Source organism: Haliotis cracherodii, unplaced genomic scaffold (genome assembly GCF_022045235.1).
Source record: "Haliotis cracherodii isolate W230 unplaced genomic scaffold, xgHalCrac1.p SCAF_11, whole genome shotgun sequence".
Lineage (NCBI taxonomy): Eukaryota > Metazoa > Mollusca > Gastropoda > Lepetellida > Haliotidae > Haliotis > Haliotis cracherodii.
Window position 1 is genome coordinate 14,851,174 of NW_027266266.1, and position 19,134 is coordinate 14,870,307.

General features: G+C 40.1%; 2 protein-coding genes across 2 annotated transcripts in view; both read left to right on the forward strand.

The window, feature by feature from the left end:
- LOC139456246 (serine/threonine-protein kinase 36-like) overlaps positions 1 to 4,051 on the forward strand; it is a 46,351-nt gene extending 42,300 nt beyond the window's left edge. Inside the window, exons 33-34 of the mRNA XM_071237858.1 lie at positions 563 to 659; positions 1,054 to 4,051. Of these exons, the coding sequence (XP_071093959.1) occupies positions 563 to 659; positions 1,054 to 1,248 (292 nt within the window). The 3' untranslated portion in view covers positions 1,249 to 4,051. The remainder of the gene's footprint in view (positions 1 to 562; positions 660 to 1,053) is intronic.
- A 2,526-nt stretch (positions 4,052 to 6,577) lies between these two features.
- LOC139455435 (serine/threonine-protein kinase 36-like) lies at positions 6,578 to 18,639 on the forward strand. Its single transcript, XM_071236988.1, has 9 exons — positions 6,578 to 6,785; positions 8,926 to 9,044; positions 10,658 to 10,798; positions 13,054 to 13,131; positions 14,188 to 14,367; positions 14,874 to 14,941; positions 16,110 to 16,336; positions 16,822 to 16,904; positions 17,358 to 18,639. The coding sequence occupies exons 2-9, from the start codon at positions 8,946 to 8,948 to the stop codon at positions 17,460 to 17,462; spliced, it is 981 nt and encodes a 326-aa protein (XP_071093089.1). The 5' UTR covers positions 6,578 to 6,785; positions 8,926 to 8,945; the 3' UTR covers positions 17,463 to 18,639.
- The last annotated feature ends 495 nt before the right edge of the window (positions 18,640 to 19,134 follow it).

The window sequence follows — 19,134 nt, forward strand, 5'->3', positions numbered from 1 at the left end:
TTTGTTTGTTAGTTGTTTAACGCCGCACTCAGCAATATTCCAGCTATATGACGGCGGTCTATAAATAATCGAGTCAGGACCAGAAAATCCAGTGATTGACATCATGAGCATCGATCCACGCAATTGGGATACGATGACATGCATCAACCAAGTCAGCGAGCCTGACCACCCGATCCCTTTAGTCACCTCTCACAAGCAAAGTCGCCTTTTAAGGCAAGCATGGGTTGCTGAAAACCTATTCTTCCCTGTATCTTCACAGGTCAATGGATCTATCTCCTGGCCTTGTTACATCAAAGACATCAAAAGCTAGAGCTCAGCATTTTATTATAAAACAAGTTTTGGTTGTCTTGGAGTGTGTATAATGTGTCTGAGTGAAGTATCCATGTTAAACTGTAGCATGGTATCTCAGTGGGCTGACACTATAAAACTGGCATAAGTCCAGAACATTATAAGAAGCATAAATACACTTGTGTATGGTGGTGTGTAAGTGAAATAATTTTGAATGAGACGTTGAACCCCATTTCACCTATACCCCCAAGTTGATGTTGCTGGTTTTTTTCAGTCTCATCGATGTCGCATGCTCTGACAATCACCCGAGTGTCCAGACCAATACTCTCCTAGCCCTACGCAGTCTGGCACAGCAAGAACTACTCAGGAAGGTAAGACCAGACGGTTGATGTTTTTTAATAGATTTTGGTCCAAAAATACAGGTCGTTTGGTCCAAAAACATAAGAGGTAGACCATGCTTGTGTGTCGATACAAGGAGGCTTTAGAGTTTCTCCCTTCTGTTATAGACATTGATCTATTGCTATTCATCATAATTCATTGTGTTTTGAAGTTTTTAGGATATTTATTTGACAGGTTGAAGTATTTCAAATAATTCTACATTGAAAGTAAATGAGGTTTTTTACCTTTTACTTATTTCTTGTTGGCGAAATGAAATACACATTTATTAATTTTTTCACATTTCAATTTTTGGGAGTTGTCAGATCTGTAAATCAAGTTTAAAAAGATGTCTAGCCTCAGTAGCAATATAATGTTTCTCTCTTGCAGGAAATGCTGTCCCTAAATGCAGTTGGCAAGCTATGTGACCTGACCGCAGCCAGCACCCCCCGGCCCATCTCCGCCCTCTCCCGCCCTGCCTCCCAGATGTCAGGGCGGGGCAGCAGCCTCAGCATGCAGGGAGGGGGAGACTACAACATCTCCTCTCAGTGTAACAAACTCATACGTCTACTACAAGGCAGCTAGTAGTTGCAGCCTGGTGTGTAGTAGGCACTGCCATTATCCACGTACAAGGACCCATGTACAGTATTGGTTCAACACCTGCATTATAGGGAAAGCCTGTATGGTTGCAGTGCTGTACATAGGTTTGTTTGGCAATGTCAAGCAGAACGAACTGTCACAATAAAATATCGGGTAAAGTGATGAATGAATTCAGGTAAAAAGAATTTAATATCGGCTTTTGCAAGTCATAAACAAAGGACTGAATGACTTTTGTAACCAGGACTGCTCAGTATTACTGGTATACTGCAATGCGCTTTTCAAATGATACGTATTGCAATATTTTGTCTGTTCTGGTATATTGGGGGAAGAGGAATGTGAAAATATTATTTCTCTCGTTTAACCTTAAATTGACACAGAAGTTCATTCACAAATGATGTTCTCCTTCGAGATTGATCGACTTGGGGATTGATATTTCTCACATTGTTATCTCCCCTGTGTAGAAGTTTATAAAATAATGACGACTGACCATACTGAGAAATATTTACTTAAGTGTGTAGAAAATAAGATCTGCGTGTACAGTCAGTGTCACTCACTGTCAACCACTCTATGTCCCAATATATCGCAATACGTCTCGCGATACAGATACCTGTACCGCAGTATATTGCAATACAATATTTTTGCCAGTACACAGCCCTATTTGTAACCGAATCAACACCTTTTTCATTCTGAGAGTTCCGTGGTGCAAAACAGATGAGAAAAAAGTGAGAAAGCAGCCAAAGGTCACTGTGTAATTAGAAAGGATGACCCCGACTGGACGTGTCATGCCGCAGTTGTGAACAAATTGTACCAGGCCACAATCTTGGAAGAAAGCGTCAAGGGATGATACAGCCATGTTTGAATTGAAGAAAGGAATTGCATGCAGTGCCATTCTTGACTAAAACATGTCCTGTTCCACGTTTATGCATAAACCATGTGTGACTGATGAGAGCTGCCACACTGTTCAGAATCTCATAGTTTTATATATTATTCCCTGAAGAAATGTGGCAAGATTATGTCAACCTTGCGTGGTAACCTCTGTACATTAATGTGTTTATGTACATTAATTTGGTCAGCTGAATACCATTCAATCCATCCATATACAAATTCCCTCCAATGTCACACATATAGAGTTTGTTTTCGCATAGCTGTTTATATACTAATCAACTCTTGATAGGGATAGTCAGATATGTCATTCTATTCAAAAATCCACGACATATCATAAGAATCTGTTTTGTGTGTCATGGAAAGATAAAAAATATCCCTATCAAAAGTGGAGTAGTATTTTCAAGATGTTGACGATGTTTGTGACGTGTTTGTTAAATCACATGCTGTAAAATCCCTCCAAGATTTCATGTTATGTCATGTACTCTATCACACATTCACAAGAAACATCACCAATATGTTCAAAAATTTTGAAGATTTTACACGAGCTTCCGTCCACAAGAAGAAATATTTGATGTGCTTTAGCAATATTCCTGGTACCTTTTTGTAATAATTCATCTTGTACATGTTAATATTACAGTGCCTGTCACAATCACTGAGTGTGAGAAATATTCTATCATAATTAACTGCATAATATACAATACCAGAGTTCCAGAACAGTTCTTATTCTAGGACATTGACTGATCGTGATCCAAATGTCCTAAACACTCAGTTCAAATTTGGTAATGATATTAAAGAATGTCTCATCAAAACTTGAAAATGTCATACCATTTGTGTCCAGCTATGTCACTGCATACCATAATTACTGTAATCAACTACGTCAACGTATTCACCATCCCTTCTGGTGCACACAAGACATTATAAATGTCTTACCTGGACTGGAAAAGGGGGACCACAACATGCAGTATAGTCCCCGTATAATGTCACCACAACTAATTACCTGTAGCACAACAAGCACCCTCACCACCTACACATCCCCCTACTCTGTTCCTAGCCTTGCTTCCATCAATTTATATGCTGAATCTTCTCTAGTCTGGCATAATTGGGAGATATTCCCATTCCTCCTGCAGTGTGTAAATACTATTCCAAAAGTAATGCCATATTTTCTTAAGTATAGTGCACACTGGGTTTTTTCCAAAAAAGCTGTGTAGAAGGGTATGACACATGGCAAACAAAGGAACATCAGCTGACATGGAAATGAAAAGCAATACATTCAGATGGAGAACTTAAATAGCAAAGTTATTGTGTTGATGCAACCACAACTTATCGAGTTATATAGGAATATTGCCCATAGCATTCTACATTGATGTATGATATATCTATGGTGTTGTACTGGTCCCGGGTATTTATTATTACAGACTGGACAAAATACACTGGATAATGTTCCTGTTGAGTGTTAAATTGTGCCTGAAATATTCAAACCAGTATGGTACCAGGGCCCACTTGCACAAGGCGATCTTAGCGCTAAGACTATCGTACGCCTATGTTAAAGTATGGGAGTTAAGATCATCTCAGCGCTAAGATTGCTTTGTGCAAGTGGGCCCTGAACAGGCATGATGATGGTATGGGACCTTTCTTAGTTTATGGCCTCATGAAGATGTCAATCACTGGATTATCTGGTCCAGATTTTATTAATTACAGACCAATGTCATATAGCTGGAATATTGCTGAGTGCGGCGTTGAACAACAAACCAACAATAATTCATTGTTCATACAAACTGAAATCCTGTGAGAGATGTTTTTCTGCTATTTTTATGGACAATTTTTATCATACTCTTCATCTGTGATGTTTGAAGTATATGATACATTGATTATTCATGTTTTCTGTTTTGATGTTGAGGTTGGCAAAGCGAGTTTTGTACATTCCATAGACAAATAAATCATTCACTGAGTAAACCACACCGTCTCTTCTGTTTTGCACTATAATTTTGTATGTAGCCGAAACTTAGAAAACCAACAACTGAGATGGATGATTCCTGAGGTTTCTTTGTATTGAAGATGGGAACAACTCGTGTACTGCGGCTGGGACTGCTTCTCCTTGGTTCAGTCGACAGTACTTGCGGTACAGGATCTTCACAGTCATGAACTGTGGTTCTTCTGTAACAGACTGTAATTAATATTATATGTTATATTAGACTGGGACTTTCATGTAGAATACATGACCAATCGTGCTCATAAGCTTAAGGCTAAATATTTGATTCATTTGAAACTCTTGCCTAAAAATAGATTTCAACCTTGAAATATTGGCCTCCTTGTACCACAGCATTCATGGCATCCAGCTCAGTGCACTGCAGGGGGGGGGCACGGATGGCCCAGTCGTTTAAGGCGCCGCGATTCGCTGTGCAGAGTTGCGTCCCTTGGGCATGCCAGAAACCTATGAGTGTGGGTTCGAATCCCGGTTCGCCCCAATTATGTTTCTAGGTTTGTCAGCACCATACCCGTGCTTGTGGGTTTCACCGAAGTGGTAAACGTCTGAGACCTGCATCACTTCGGGCTTTCCTCCCACATTAAGCTGACACGCCACAATATAACTGGAATACTGTTAAAAGCAGCATTAAACCCAACTCACTCACTCAGTGCACTGCGGCAGCCCGAATACCACCATGACTTGTCACGTGAGCTTGTGGAGTGTTTCTTTGCAAGCATGTGTCGTCCAGTGTAAACATCTCAGAAACCACCGGACCAGGGAAGCTAAAATTTAACATGCTTGTTCCCACCTGATTTATTCAAGGGGTTCTAATCTGATTTTCATATTGTAAAAACTATGTATGGCCATTTACGCAGCCATTTTTTTTCGAAATGGAGTGAAATGTGACACATATGATACCGAGTTATAATGAATCTCCCACAATGCTTGTCATATGTTATTATGACCCCCCTATGTCCTTGTACATTTTTTTCATGACCTACCCTGAAAAGACAAAATGCAAAGACACTTAATATTTTGCTATAAAATGTACATTTTTCCACGAGCCTCACCAAATATGTATATTATGCGTCATGACCCACCCCTAGAGACTCATATTTGTTTGTGAAAGCTAACAATGTGTGAAGTTGTGATTGTCCAATGGTTGTGTTGTTGTTAAAGCAAATGGTCTCGACTACACTATCACTGCGATATGGCCGACTGCAGACCAGAACACATCTCATTCAGTCTATTGACTAAACTACCTGTTGAGATTCCGGGTTACAATTGGTCCCCAGCAATCTAAGGCGACTAGGGGCATGGTTGACCCAGTCGTCTAAGGCACCTCGATTCGCTGTGCAGAGTTGCGTCCCTTGGGCACGCCAGAAACCTATGATTGTGGGTTCGAATCCCGGTTCGCCCCGATTATATTTCTAGGTTTGTCAGCACCATACCCGTGCTCGTGGGTTTCACGAAGTGGTAAACATCCTTGACCTGCATCACTTCGGGCTTTCCTCCCACATTAAGCTGACACGCCATGATATAACTGTAATACTGTTAAAAGCGGCGTTAAACCCAACTCACTCACTCACTCACTAAGGCGACTAAATGGTTCGGGTGGTCATATGTTATCGGTGTACGAATTGCATCGCTGATACACATGTTTTTCTACCCCTAGATTTTCTGGTCCAGATTGTATTAGCCTATTTACAGTCCATCATGGTCATGTAGCTACACTATTTTTGAGTGCAGCATTTAATAACAAACAAGTTATGGAATAAACATGATAAATGGGTACTGGTCAAAATCACCATAAGAATATTATTGGCCATGTTGACATTTTTTTAATGGTCATTTTGAAACTGGCTCCTGAACATATCAGTATGCAAATAGTGCATGAAAACATCATCTAGCTTTATTCACAACAGAACATGTTACATTATATCACCACTAGTATAATGTTTATGAGTAACCACTTAATTTTCAGTAGGGATTTGGGATTTTTCTTAAAACATAATCAAGCTCCTGTTTTACAGGGGGAAAAAATTACATGGCTCGCATATTGTGCATTTGAAAAAAATAATGCGTTCTTTTGTTCTTCATCTGACATCTGCTGACCTGTGTGACCTGGCCACCATCCTGTACAGAAGAAAGACCACTCACTCACCCATCCATCCACCCACCCACTCACTCACTCAGCGCCAAGAAATCTCTGTTTGGGAAACTAATTGAGCTTCTAATATTAAACAAAATATCTCAAATTTCACTCTCGGAAAATATGTTGCTCTATTATGTGTGTCAGAAGGCAGTTTCAGGAGAGTATCTGACATACTGTGACTGAAATATCGACCTACAAACTCATTGTGCTGTCAGGCCGTGAGTTGACAGTAAACCCTCCAAAATGAGGGTAGGAAACAACACATCCTGTTGCGCATGCGCACACGATAATAATGGCGGTCACTTCAAAGAGTTGTCGTCCCAAACAAAGATGACATAATACACGAGATAAACCTGTCTGACAGAAGCGTTGATGACCATGATGACGGGTTTGTGACAATACCGCTAAATATGGAAAGACTTCATGATGAGAAACTAATCTTATGCTGAGATAAACAGGGGTTTTGGTCGAAGAGAGGGAAGGAAGCACGTGAATGTTGCAGCGAGGTAGAAAAAGGTATATATTGACAACCCGGAAATAACAATATTCAATAATAAATAGGCCTAGTGACACCTGACCTGCCAAATGTCACAATTTCAGGAGCCCAATTTCAAATTCTGTAAATTCGGCACATGTAAGATTTAAACATATATTATATTCATGCTATTCTTCTGATTTTGAAATCATAATACCCCATATACAAATATTTTCGTGGTTTTACATGTTATAGATAATAACTAAAAATTTAAGTATTAAAATTTTGATTTATAACAAAATTGATTGTATAAGACAAAGACGTATATAGATATGTATTTAGATTTCTACATCTTTTTATAAGATAACTGATTTGTGAAACTGAAAATATAGAAATGATTTAATTGCAAAATTGACTATTCGACAAATATAAGAAATACTATGCATGCTACATGTTAGTTTCTTGTTATTCACTGACTGGGTTTAACACAGCATTATTCCAGCTGTATCAGCGCTGCCTGTAAACATTAATTGGAGTCTAGACCAGGCAAACCCCAAAAAACATTGTAGCACATTGACACACACCAGCCAAGTAAGACTGCCTGTTGCCCAATCCAGCATTTTTAAATGGGAGGTTTTCAAAATGTCAAAATCCTTTCTCGGTCACTTTTACTGCCTTCAACATACTGAAAGGAGAAGGAGGGGGGAGGAGGGTCCAGATTTTTCTCTATGGGTTTGATTTCTAAATTTTGAATGCCCACTACAAATAGTGGATGCCATCCACTATTTTTGGTGGGTTTTAAAATTTGTTTACAAACCTGTTTCTTGACATTTGAGTATTTTAACTTGAGTACATGTTTCTTAACAATTCCTGTAAATCATTCTGACTATTTTGCCCCTTCTTGGTCTGCTTGCTACGACCTCTCCTGGAAGCTATTTTTCTTAAAACCTTGCATTGTGGTCATTGGACACTATTTTTAGAAGCACCAATCAGCAACTGTTTAAGATACCCTAGGCACATTGCGCTTCTCGGTTGGAATCTATCAGTGTTTGAGTTTGTTTGTTACATGTTACACCGAATGTAATTGTCGGTAAAAACAATTAATTTATGCATTTTTAATGCAAATACACCTTATCTACAGCTCTGGGTTTGTCAAACTATGTGTATTGCATTACGGGTGGGTGAATGTTGCAGTCAGATATGTTCCAACTGTGACCTTTTGATAATCAAGTCTGAACTTGACAAACCAGTGACTGATAGCATGAGCAGTGATCAAAGCCATTGGGGATTTGATGACCGCAGAGAGTGTCACCACCTGATGCCAGTCTTCGTCACCTCGTTTCAGTGTCTGAAATAACTGTGTGCCTGTGGCAGGTAGCCTTTCTTTCGGGCTGCTTGACATTTTCCTCCACCTACCTGACTGTCTGGCAGATAATTTTAAGACGACTTACATATTCAGTTTTATTTTAACTCCTTGTAAATTCTCAATTATTGTTTGCATTATTTCAACTGAATATCAAGAATTATTTGTCCTCAAGTTTTTGCGATTTTTCAATATTTATCCTGTCTGAATGTGGGCAGAGAACTTTGAAGATGGGCAGGCAACACTTATGGATCACCTGCCCGACTGTCTTGTTGGGTTTTAGAATTATTTCAAACACTGCCAAGCTTTAAAGTTAACATGATCCAAAGTACATTTTAAGGGACCAATTCTAAATCAGGAGTGAGTGAGTGAGTTGGGTTTAACGCTGATTTTAACAGTATTCCAGTTATATCACGGCGTGTCAGCTTAATGTGGGAGGAAAGCCCGAAGTGATGCAGGTCTCAGACGTTTACCACTTTGGTCAAACCCACCAGCACGGGTATGGTGCTGACAAACCCAGAAACATAATCGGGCAAATGGTGATTCGAACCCACAATCATATGTTTCTGGCGTGCCCAAGGGATGCAACTCTGCACAGCGAATCGCGACGCCTTAGACGACTGGGCCACCCGTGACCCCCCTCTAAATCAGGAGCCCTACAGGGCTCTGCATTATTATTGCAGCACGTTATTGTGGATTTTTAACTTTATCAGTGTAGATGATAAAATGAGGCCATGTATTAAGTGTGATATACAGAAAATGCTCCTTCACTGAAACTCACCTGTTGCTCATGGTAACTAGATTTTATTTTTTTTCAGCGTAAGACGAACAAATCACCATGACTGAGTCCACAGAAGATGATTACATCAAACTTGAGAAGTTGGGGGAGGGGGCCTTCGGGGAGGTGTTCAAAGGAAGGAAAAAATACACATCCGAGGTATGAGGTATAAAAGATATAACATCTGACAAAATGCTTTGTATGTGTAGCCTCTTGCTACTGAAAACATCATTTAAGGTAAATAAATATTTCTGTGACATAAGTAAATAATGTACTTGTTACTGTAATTGACATATTATCAGTCAGGGTGACCGCTTGTTAATGTGGCAATTCAATTTCCATAACTCTGTGAAGAAATTCAATTCGGCTTGTTTTTGCACATTTTTATCTCTTTTTGTTATAAAAAAAGTATTAACTGACATGAAGAAAGACATGAATAGTAACATACATTCATTATGTTTGTATTTATGTAGTTTTGAAAAATAAATTATATCATATTACCGGTAAACATTTTGTAAAATTATAATATATTTTTCTCACAAAACTGAGCTACCCAAACATTTTTTTACCAAACATGTCAAATATATTAAAAAATTTGAGTAAGAGATCTAAACCAAGTCTATTTTTATTCTTATTTCCACCTTCCCAAATATTTTACTTTCAATTTCATGGTTTACTGTCTCCTAGTTAACCATTTAGTATGGTTGTACGCCACCTTTAGCAATATTCCAGCAATATCACGACAGGGGACACCAGAAATAGGCTTCACACATTGTACCCATGTCGGGAATCGAACCCGAGCGAAATGCTTTAACTGCTCAGCTACCCCACCACCCCTCATTTAGGTTAGCCAAAAGTCAGTAAACCATGAAATTAAGAAGTGTGGCATAACTAGCAAAACCTCAATGTGGGTTACCTCAAATGTTTACAAATAAATTATACAATGTAATATGTGAGAATGTAACTTGTACGGCAATAATGACTCCGTTGCTAATGGTTGCATACCGGAATATTCTGTGGGTGACAACCCACTTTAGATTATGAAACAGACAGTATAAGGGCTATTTCCACTTACATAGAAGTTGTCATGAATTCACTCACAGTACCACACATATTCAGGAAGAAGTGATGGGGACATGTTGTGCAGGCTGTCACCTTGTCCTTAGGTAGCTTGCTACAGCAAATCTTCCCGAGGCAAGTGAGTTAACTAACTATAAACGTCCAGTTTCCACCCTTGCCGAACTAGGCTGGTATTATGGAGTTATATTTTGGCTGAACTAACATGCATGGTCCAATCAAAATCGCGCACCGAAATCAAAATCCGGTTCGTAAAGTGTCATGCATAGTTCGGTCGACTGCAGGATTTGCAAAGCATGTGTACCGCTAACTCGTTGTCAACAGATATTTTCTATATCTTTTCATGTTTATAATGAAGTTGCTCACGTGATTTGATGCACTTCGGGATGTAAGACTCGTTTGATCACAATATAGATCTTGATTATCGATAAGATTGTCTTGACTGGGCGCCACCGTTTTGTTTGAAGCAAATGCTAGTGATATGAGAGGTTGAATCTGATTGGTCAATAGGAGAGGCATAGTGAGGACATTACTCGTAATAGCCACTGGTGGCGCTACGATCGAGCCCAGTAATTCCAGCCTCGTTCGGCAAGGGTGGAAACTTGACTTTTAAAGTCAGTTAACTCTCTTGCCTCGGGAAGATGGTTACAGCGTTGACAGTTAACACAGCCGGTAATATTGTGTTTGCTCCACAGATATCGGCTATGAAATATATGTCGAAGTTCCACAAGACCAAGAAGGAGCTGGATGGCCTGAGGAACGAGATCACCATCATGCAGGGACTTGCCCACCCACACATCATCCAGCTCCTGGACAGCTTCGAGACCAAGGACGATGTGAGTATACCACTGTGTGAACACAAGGACAAACTAGCATCCCTGTGTTATGGGTTTTCGGATGCTGAAGAATCATTCATAATTTTTTCTCTAATCACATGAACAACTGTAAAACATCTCATTCACTTTTAAAAGAGAATTTTCTCTTAAAAACAATTAAGCCATCATGTGAGCATTTACAATGTCTGTGTGATGCTACAGGCACCGTTATTGCGCGAGTAATCACAATAAACATAGCAGTCTGAAAACGTATGACGTCAGGAAACCTATGATCTGACGGTATCTGTTACCTTTGCAGTGTTTCAGCTAATTAGAGATTATGATCAATTACAAATAATCCATCTTCTTGAGGCAAGGGAGTTGACTGACTATAAAAGTCCAGTTTCCACCCTTGCCGAACTAGGCTGGAATTATGGAGTTATATTTTCGCTGGATTTAGAAGTTGATGCATAGTCTAATCGCATAATGAAATTGACATCCTGTTTGTCAACTGCTGTGCAGATTTTGGTCAATTGCAAGATCTGTAAAGCATGCGTACCTCCAAATCAGTGTGAACAGATATTTTCCTAATCTTTTCATGTTTTTAATCAAGGTGCTCACATGATTTGATGCACTTTGTGAAGTAAGACCATTTAATTGCGATATAGATCTTGATTATGTATCAGATCTTCTCGACTGGTTGCCACCATTTTATTTGAAGCAAATGCAAGAGATATGAGAGATCTGATTGGTCAATAGAGGGACATAGAAGGGACATAACTCATAGCCACTGGTGGTGCAACGTTCAAACCCAGAAATTCCAGCCTAGTTCGGCAAAGGTGGAAACTGTACTTTTACAGTCAGTTAGTGCCCTTGCCTTGGGAAGATTGGGAAAATCTGTCATTAGTGAGATGATTTTTTGTTAGCCTTTGGCCAACAGCTTCACAAGCAGTGGAAATTATGTATACATCAGCTAGCCAATCACAACCAAACAAAAATAGTTTTTCTGCTGACTGACAAAAATTTAAATTCTAAGTGTTCTGTGTGAGTGATGTTAGTGTAAATATATTTGTGGTAAATGTCAGTGTCAGCATTTTATTGAAATTCAAGTGAAAAATATAAAGGGCTGTCATGGCCACATTTGAACCAGTAAACAATGAGGGGAGCTTTCTGGAATTAGTTTGAATTAGAATTAGAGTTATCCGCCCTTGTTGTCCACATGAACAGGGCACACTTGAGCTTTCTTTAAGTTTCTGGACAGGAAAGTTTCTAGACAACTGAAGCACCCATATAGGCCTCTTTGACCTGTCTTGTTTCTTATCTATTTGCCAAGTGCAGTTTGGATACCTATTTGAAATTCACGTCGTATTAAAAATATGAAAATAATTGTTTATCTGACCAGCGTTTAAAATAAGTTTAAGACCCCAAAAAGACAGTCAGGCAGGTGACCTATTAGTGTTGCCTGCCCATCTTCAAAGTTACCTGCCCTCATTCAGACATTATAAATATTGAAAAATCGCAACTAAAAACTAAGAGACAAATCACGTCTTGATTCAGTTGAAACAATTCAAACAATTACTTGAGAATCTACAAGGAGTTATAATAAAACTGAATACATTAGTTGTCTTAATATTATCTGCCAGACAGTCGGGCAGGTGGAGGAAAATTTCATGCAGCCCAAAAGTTACCAGCCATGGGCAGGCAGTTATTTTGGACACTGTATCAGACATCAGAAATTTGGTGCTCCTGAACGACCAAATGTGTGGCAAGTGTCACATAGTGTGCTGCCCGGTTGGAGTTTTCTTGAAACAGACTTAAATTTATGCTTACGGTATTCGACGTAATAAGCGCCCAGTGCCCTCTAAAAATTTATAATAGGGGCCTCTTATTAGAATATTATTTTGGTGGAAGAAACAGTTGAAAGATAAATTTCGTGGTTTATGCTGACAGCCTGAAATGTTTATATACGACAGATATATTATTCCAGAATTTAATTGCCCATAATTAAGGGTGCATACAACATGGTGCATATTATACGCGAATAAATAAGTCTTGTGTACATTGATCAATCGGAAGGGGTGCTAATTGGGATTGTTCACTAGCCAATATGCTAGCAATTATCGCCGTGGGCGCTTATTAGAGTGGGGCGCTTATTACCTCGAATACGGTAATATGTCTATCATGAGATGCACTAGAGCTTGATCATGAATGTATGTGTAACTTTATGTTTTACAGAACAAGTGTGTCATGCTATTACCGCTATGTTTGTGTTCCAGATAGTGGTTGTGATAGAGCTGGCAACTGGGGAGCTGTTCAGTGTGCTCATTGATGAAGGAGGGTTTGCTGAAGACAAGGTGATCATCTCTCACTCTCTGTGAAGATCTGGGTTAGAATTGGTCTTCAGCGATTCATGCTTGTCCCCCATGAAGATCTGGATTAGAAAAGGTCTTCAGCAACCCATGCTTGTTCCCCATGAGGACCCAGTTTAGAATTGGTCTTCAGCAATCCATGCTTGTCCCCAATGAAGATCTGGATTAGAATAGGTCTTCAGCAACCCATGCTTGTCCCCTGTGAAGATCTGGATTAGAATAGGTCTTCAGCAACCCATGCTTGTCCCCTATGAAGATCTGGATTAGAATAGGTCTTCAGCAACCCATTCTTGTCCCCTGTGAAGATCTGGATTAGAATAGGTCTTCAGCAACCCATGCTTGTCTCCCACGAAGATCTGGGTTAGAATAGGTCTTCAGCAACCCATGCTTGTTGTAAGAGGCAACTCAAGGGATCGAGTAGGTCAAGTTTGCTGATTTGGTTGTTGCATATCATCGTATCCAAGTTGCATAGATTGATGCTCATGACGTCTATCACTGGATTGTCTGGTGCAGACTTGATTATTTACAGACTACCGTCATATAGTTGAAATAATGTGGAGTGTGGCTTCAAACAAACAATAAATAAATAAATAAATAAATAAGTCATAGCTGCATGAGTGTATCATTTCTTCATTCTGTTTTGATCAATACCCTGGCCCCATGGCTTCATTTTGGAAGTGATGTCATTATGTCAATCTCTTTTGTCACTAAATCAGCAAAGAATTTCTCTTGCTTATGAACTTGAAATCAACAACCAATCAAAATGTCTTTTGTAAACACGACTTCCGCACCGATCTACATTCAAAATACAAGCGGGCCCTCAATGTATTTCAAGTACAGAAGTTCGATCAAATCAGAAGACTGTTTCAGGTTATTTTTGCTTGAAAAATGTTCCCATAAAATGGGGACAGGGATGTCCTAATGTTACCAAATTTCCAAATATTGTTCTAAATCAAAAATTAAAAATATTGTTTGGAATCAAAACATACTGTTGCAAAAATGTTTCAATATTAATCAGAAATGAACACCTGTCATTATCAGGTTCGAGACATCTCGTGTCAGATGTCGTCAGCCCTGTACTATCTTCATGCCCACCGAGTGTTGCATCGTGACCTGAAGCCGGAGAACGTCCTCATAGGCAAAGGAGGGGTCATCAAGCTGTGCGACTTTGGCTTTGCCCGAGCCATGGGGAGGGACTCCTACTACGCAAAGACTATCAAGGTACTTCATGGTTCATTGGTGCCAAAAATATGGTATGCAAATGTGCATTAATTCGAGACCTTTTTTTTCTGGTTTACATATTTTTTACCCATAAATTAAAAATATAAAAAGAAATTTCAATTTTCAATATATATTATTTTTCCTTGAACTAGTACGAAGGTAGGAAACCCAAAAGTAGGAATGGGAGGAATAGGAATTCGTCATAATTTAAACAATTGTTGTGTTTTGAAGTTTTTATGATAAAATTTTAACAGATATAAATTATAGTATTTTGAATAATTTATTTATATGGCTAGCGAAAGTAAACATACTAAGTGAGAGATTGTTTTAGTTCACATTTTACTGATTTCTGGTAAACGGAATAAAAAAACACTGCCTTTTATAATTCTCATTTTTTCACATTTCAATTTTTTAGTCAGGGGATTTGTAAACAATTTTGTTAAAAAAGAAGTCTGACCTTATGATATTTGAGATTCACTGTCTGTCTAAACTGCCATCATCATCAGGGCACCCCCCTGTACATGGCACCCGAGCTGATGGATGAGACCTCATATACAGAGAAGGTGGATTTGTGGTAAGATACATTTATGTGAAACCTCTCCAGTTGACTCTTAGCAATACGCTTAAGAGGTCCAAGGCTTGAACATGGGGGTCCCAGGCTTGTGGCATGTGCTTCCAAGGCTTGAACATGGGGGTCCCAGGCTTGTGGCATGTGCTTCCAAGGCTTGAACATGGGGGTCCCAGGCTTGTGGCATGTGCTTCCAAGGCTTGAACATGGGGGTCCCAGGCTTGTGGCATGTGCTTCCAAGGCTTGAACATGGGGGTCCCAGGCTTGTGGCATGTGCTTCCAAGGCTTGAACATGGGGGTCCCAGGCTTGTGGCATGTGCTTCCAAGGGACAATCTCATTAAAATCAGATCTTAGTTCTCGCTACCGCTAAACAAAGATCTGAAGACATCCCATTAGGGGTCACATCAGAACGACCTTTCATCAGACCAATCAGAGCATCGCTTACCAGATCATGAAAGTGACAGTCGGAATGTGATTTCTAATCATACAACCTCGAAAACTTTACCGCGGGGTATTCCGAACAATAGTTAGGGGTTTAACGACTGAATCCATACATTCTAGACCATCTCTGAGCCATTCCAGAATGTTCTTTTGTTCAGGTTTCAAATTTGTAATCGAGAATTTGTCAAAATATGTTGCGAAGCCTAGTGGCCAATTTGAAATTCGTGCCGTAAAGCACGAGAAAGCTGCCTTCTGATTGGTCATTCCATTGGTCAGTCAAAGTTTGCGCAAGGTCGGTCTGACGTGACCCGTTATGGGATGTCTTCAGATCTTTGTTGAGCGGTAGCGAGAACTAAGATCTGATTTTAATCAGATTGTTCCAAGGCATGAACAATCAACCATTGACAAAACCCTGACCTTTAAGTGTGTTTTTCTTACCAGAACAGAAATGTCAGTTATATGGAACTCACATTCTACAGTTTTGAGAAATGTATTAATGCAAACAGCCATACTTTTGGGCATCTCACAGGTCAAGTTGAACTCACAATTTAAATTATTTCCATCCTTACTTTATCTGTATGCATATAGGATACAATATTTTGCATCAGGTATAACAGCTTGCTTACAAGGGATCTAGAGTACAGTGGAACCCCACTTATCCAGACAATATTTGAGAAAAGTATTGTTCAACTGTTAGAATAACTCATCAGTATCTTAAATGCCACTTCCCAGGGCTCTCGGGTGCATCATGTACGAGCTGTTTGTGGGAAGGCCGCCATTCTGTTCCATGAGCCCCTACGTGCTGCACAAGATGATTGTGGAGGAGCCTGTCACTTGGCCCAACAACTTCCCCAGTGAACTGAAGGACCTTCTGCAAGAGCTGCTGATCAAGAACCCCCGGGAGAGGTCCTCATGGCCGGACATCCTCAAGCATGGCTGGTTCAGGGGAGGCATCAAAGGTAACCCAGCATCCTCCATCTTGGATGTGGCTAGGACAGGACATACTACTAGTTGGACAACTTACTCACATGATCTTATGCTGAATGCAGCATTCAACAAAATTTTCAATGCCCCCCATAAACACGTTTCCCCATGGTTGATTTCGGTTGGGTTTTTTTCCTGGCTTCCTTGCACCTAGCTTATCTTATTTTTATAGAAACTTGGTTGTTATACTAAATGTCCGGGCTTAATTATTTTCATGTCAATTTCTATCAGTCTAGTAGGGCTGAGATTGATGTTCTTCCCAGGCCCCTAACACCCCTAACACCTTCCCATGGACACCCCATACCAGAATGTGAATCACATACCACTAAACGAGCTATTCGTGCCTACAGGTATGTGATGCAGTGTTAGGATGATATTATATTGATCAACCAGTTACATGCTATGTGAATCCAAGTACTTCCCTGGTCAGTTAGCTGTGATCCCTGGCTCTACCTTGCAGTGTCGGATGAGGACTTGGCCCTGAACAGCCCCTACACCAAGCCCGAGATAGCTGCCCAGAAACAGAAGGAACACAGCGAAAAGGTAACAATTTCGACGAAGTGACGGTTCTGGGGATGACAACCTCTTTTTGTATGCCAGATGCTGAGCCCTGATAAGTGGTACTCCGGATGCCAAGCCCTGTTAAGTGGTATTCTGGATGCCACAGTGCATCTTTGTCCTTACATGGGAACATATGGTACAAGTCAAAATAAGGAATTGCATCAGACATCATTAGTTAAAAGTCACAAGACCCCTTCCGTGGCCTAGTGGATAGGATGTCTGAGACGGGAAGGTCGGTAGTTTGATCCTCGGCCACATCACACTAAAAGACGATAAAAGATGGTACTTCTTGTTACCCTGCCTGGCGCTGGGCATTAGGGGCATAAAACAAGGACTGGTTGGCTCAGAGTCAGTATGCTGTGAAATACCACATGTCAACCCGCCCCATTTATTGTTGAAGATAAAAGGAGACATTTTGTGATTTCATTTTTGCAGGTTTTAGCTCTTGGTTGTGGTCGCAGCTTGACATCAGATGTGACAGATGGCATCCGCCTGGATCGAGTGGTGCTGTATGATATTGAGGAGGAACCTGAGCTGTAGGCGCCACCGTTCTTGAAGCAATCCTTGTATGAAGGAACAGGTGTCAAGTTGTAGCAGCAAGTATAACACAAGACACAGCGTGACGTGGTCACCTTGAACATTGTTGTTATTGAAGCCCTAGGGTTATTTTGTGCCATTGAATTGATCTGAACCTCATTTTCATCCATGGAATATTTGTAATGCAGAGAATTTCACAATCACCATGACATTAATCTTATCGTGTACTGTATTTAGAATAATATCACCGTGTATGATGACTCGTATCAACCCAAGGTCCAATATATCAACCCAAGGTCCAATGTATCAACCCAAGGTCCAATATAGCAACCCAAGGTCCAATATATCAACCATGTGCTGACCTCAAGATTTAATGTGTACGACAAGCTTGTGAGGTAGGCATGAATGAGTGAGTGAGTCGGTGGGTGTGTGAATGAGTGGATGAGTTAGTGAGAGGGTGTGTGAGTGGGTAAATGAATAGGTGAGAAGGTGAGTGAGTGAGTGAGTGAGTGAGTGAGATGGTGAGAGGGTAAGTGAGTGAGTGAGAGGGTGAGTGAGTGAGTGAATGAATGGGTGTGTGACTTGATGAGAGGGCGTGTGAGTGAGTGAGTAGGTGTGTGAGTGAGTGAGTGAATGAGTGAGTATGGATTTATGCTGCTTATAGCAGTATTCCACAAATATCTCAGCAGGCCACGGGACAAAGGAGCTGCAGACATGGTAACTGTGATAGCAAAGCAAACACTATTTTCTATAATGTTACAAGCAAATGCTTTTACCACCCACCACCCCATTAATATGTGAAATGGGTATTAATTCGTATACAACAAAAACACAAGAGAATGTCACAGAATGAATGGTGAGCCATGATGACTTACCGGTACATGTATATTCCACAGCTGTCACCCTATCAGCCAATAGCTGTCTCTATTCCACCTTTCTGTCCAGTCCATTCAGTATTCATGATACATCTTATATGTTATGATATTAATAACACCTCAAGTTGACATTTTTTAATTGCCTTAGTTATTCTCTTTTTAAATCACATACTTTGGAAAACACTTCTCATGTAAGTCAGTTTTAGTGCTATATACATTTCAACAGCTTTCACTGTGTCAAATGTCTTATTTATTTATTTACATATTGACAAGTGCAATCTCATTAAAATCAGATCTTAGTTCTCGCTACCGCCAAACAAAGATTTGAGGACAACCCTTGTGGGGTCACGTCAGAACGACCTTTCATCCAGGATCTGACCAATCAGAGCGTCGCTTACCAGATCATGAAAGTGACATTCGGAATGTGAATTCTGATAATGCAACCTCGAAAACTTTAACACGGGGTATTCCAAACAACAGGTTTAACGACTGAATCCATACAATCTAGACCATCTATTAGCCATTCCAGAATGTTCTTTTGTTCAGGTTTCAAATTTGTAATCGGGAATTTGTCAAAATATGTTTCAAAGAGTAGCGGCCAATTTGATATTAGTGCCGTAAAGCACAAGAAAGCCGCCTTCTGATTGGCTAATGTCGACTTTTTGTCAGTCCTTCTAACGGTCGGTCAAAGTTCGCGCAAGGTCGGGCTGACGTGACCCGTAATGGGATGTCCTCAGATCTTTGCTTACCGGTAGCGAGAACTAAGATCTGATTTTAATGAGATTGTGACAAGTGTAGCC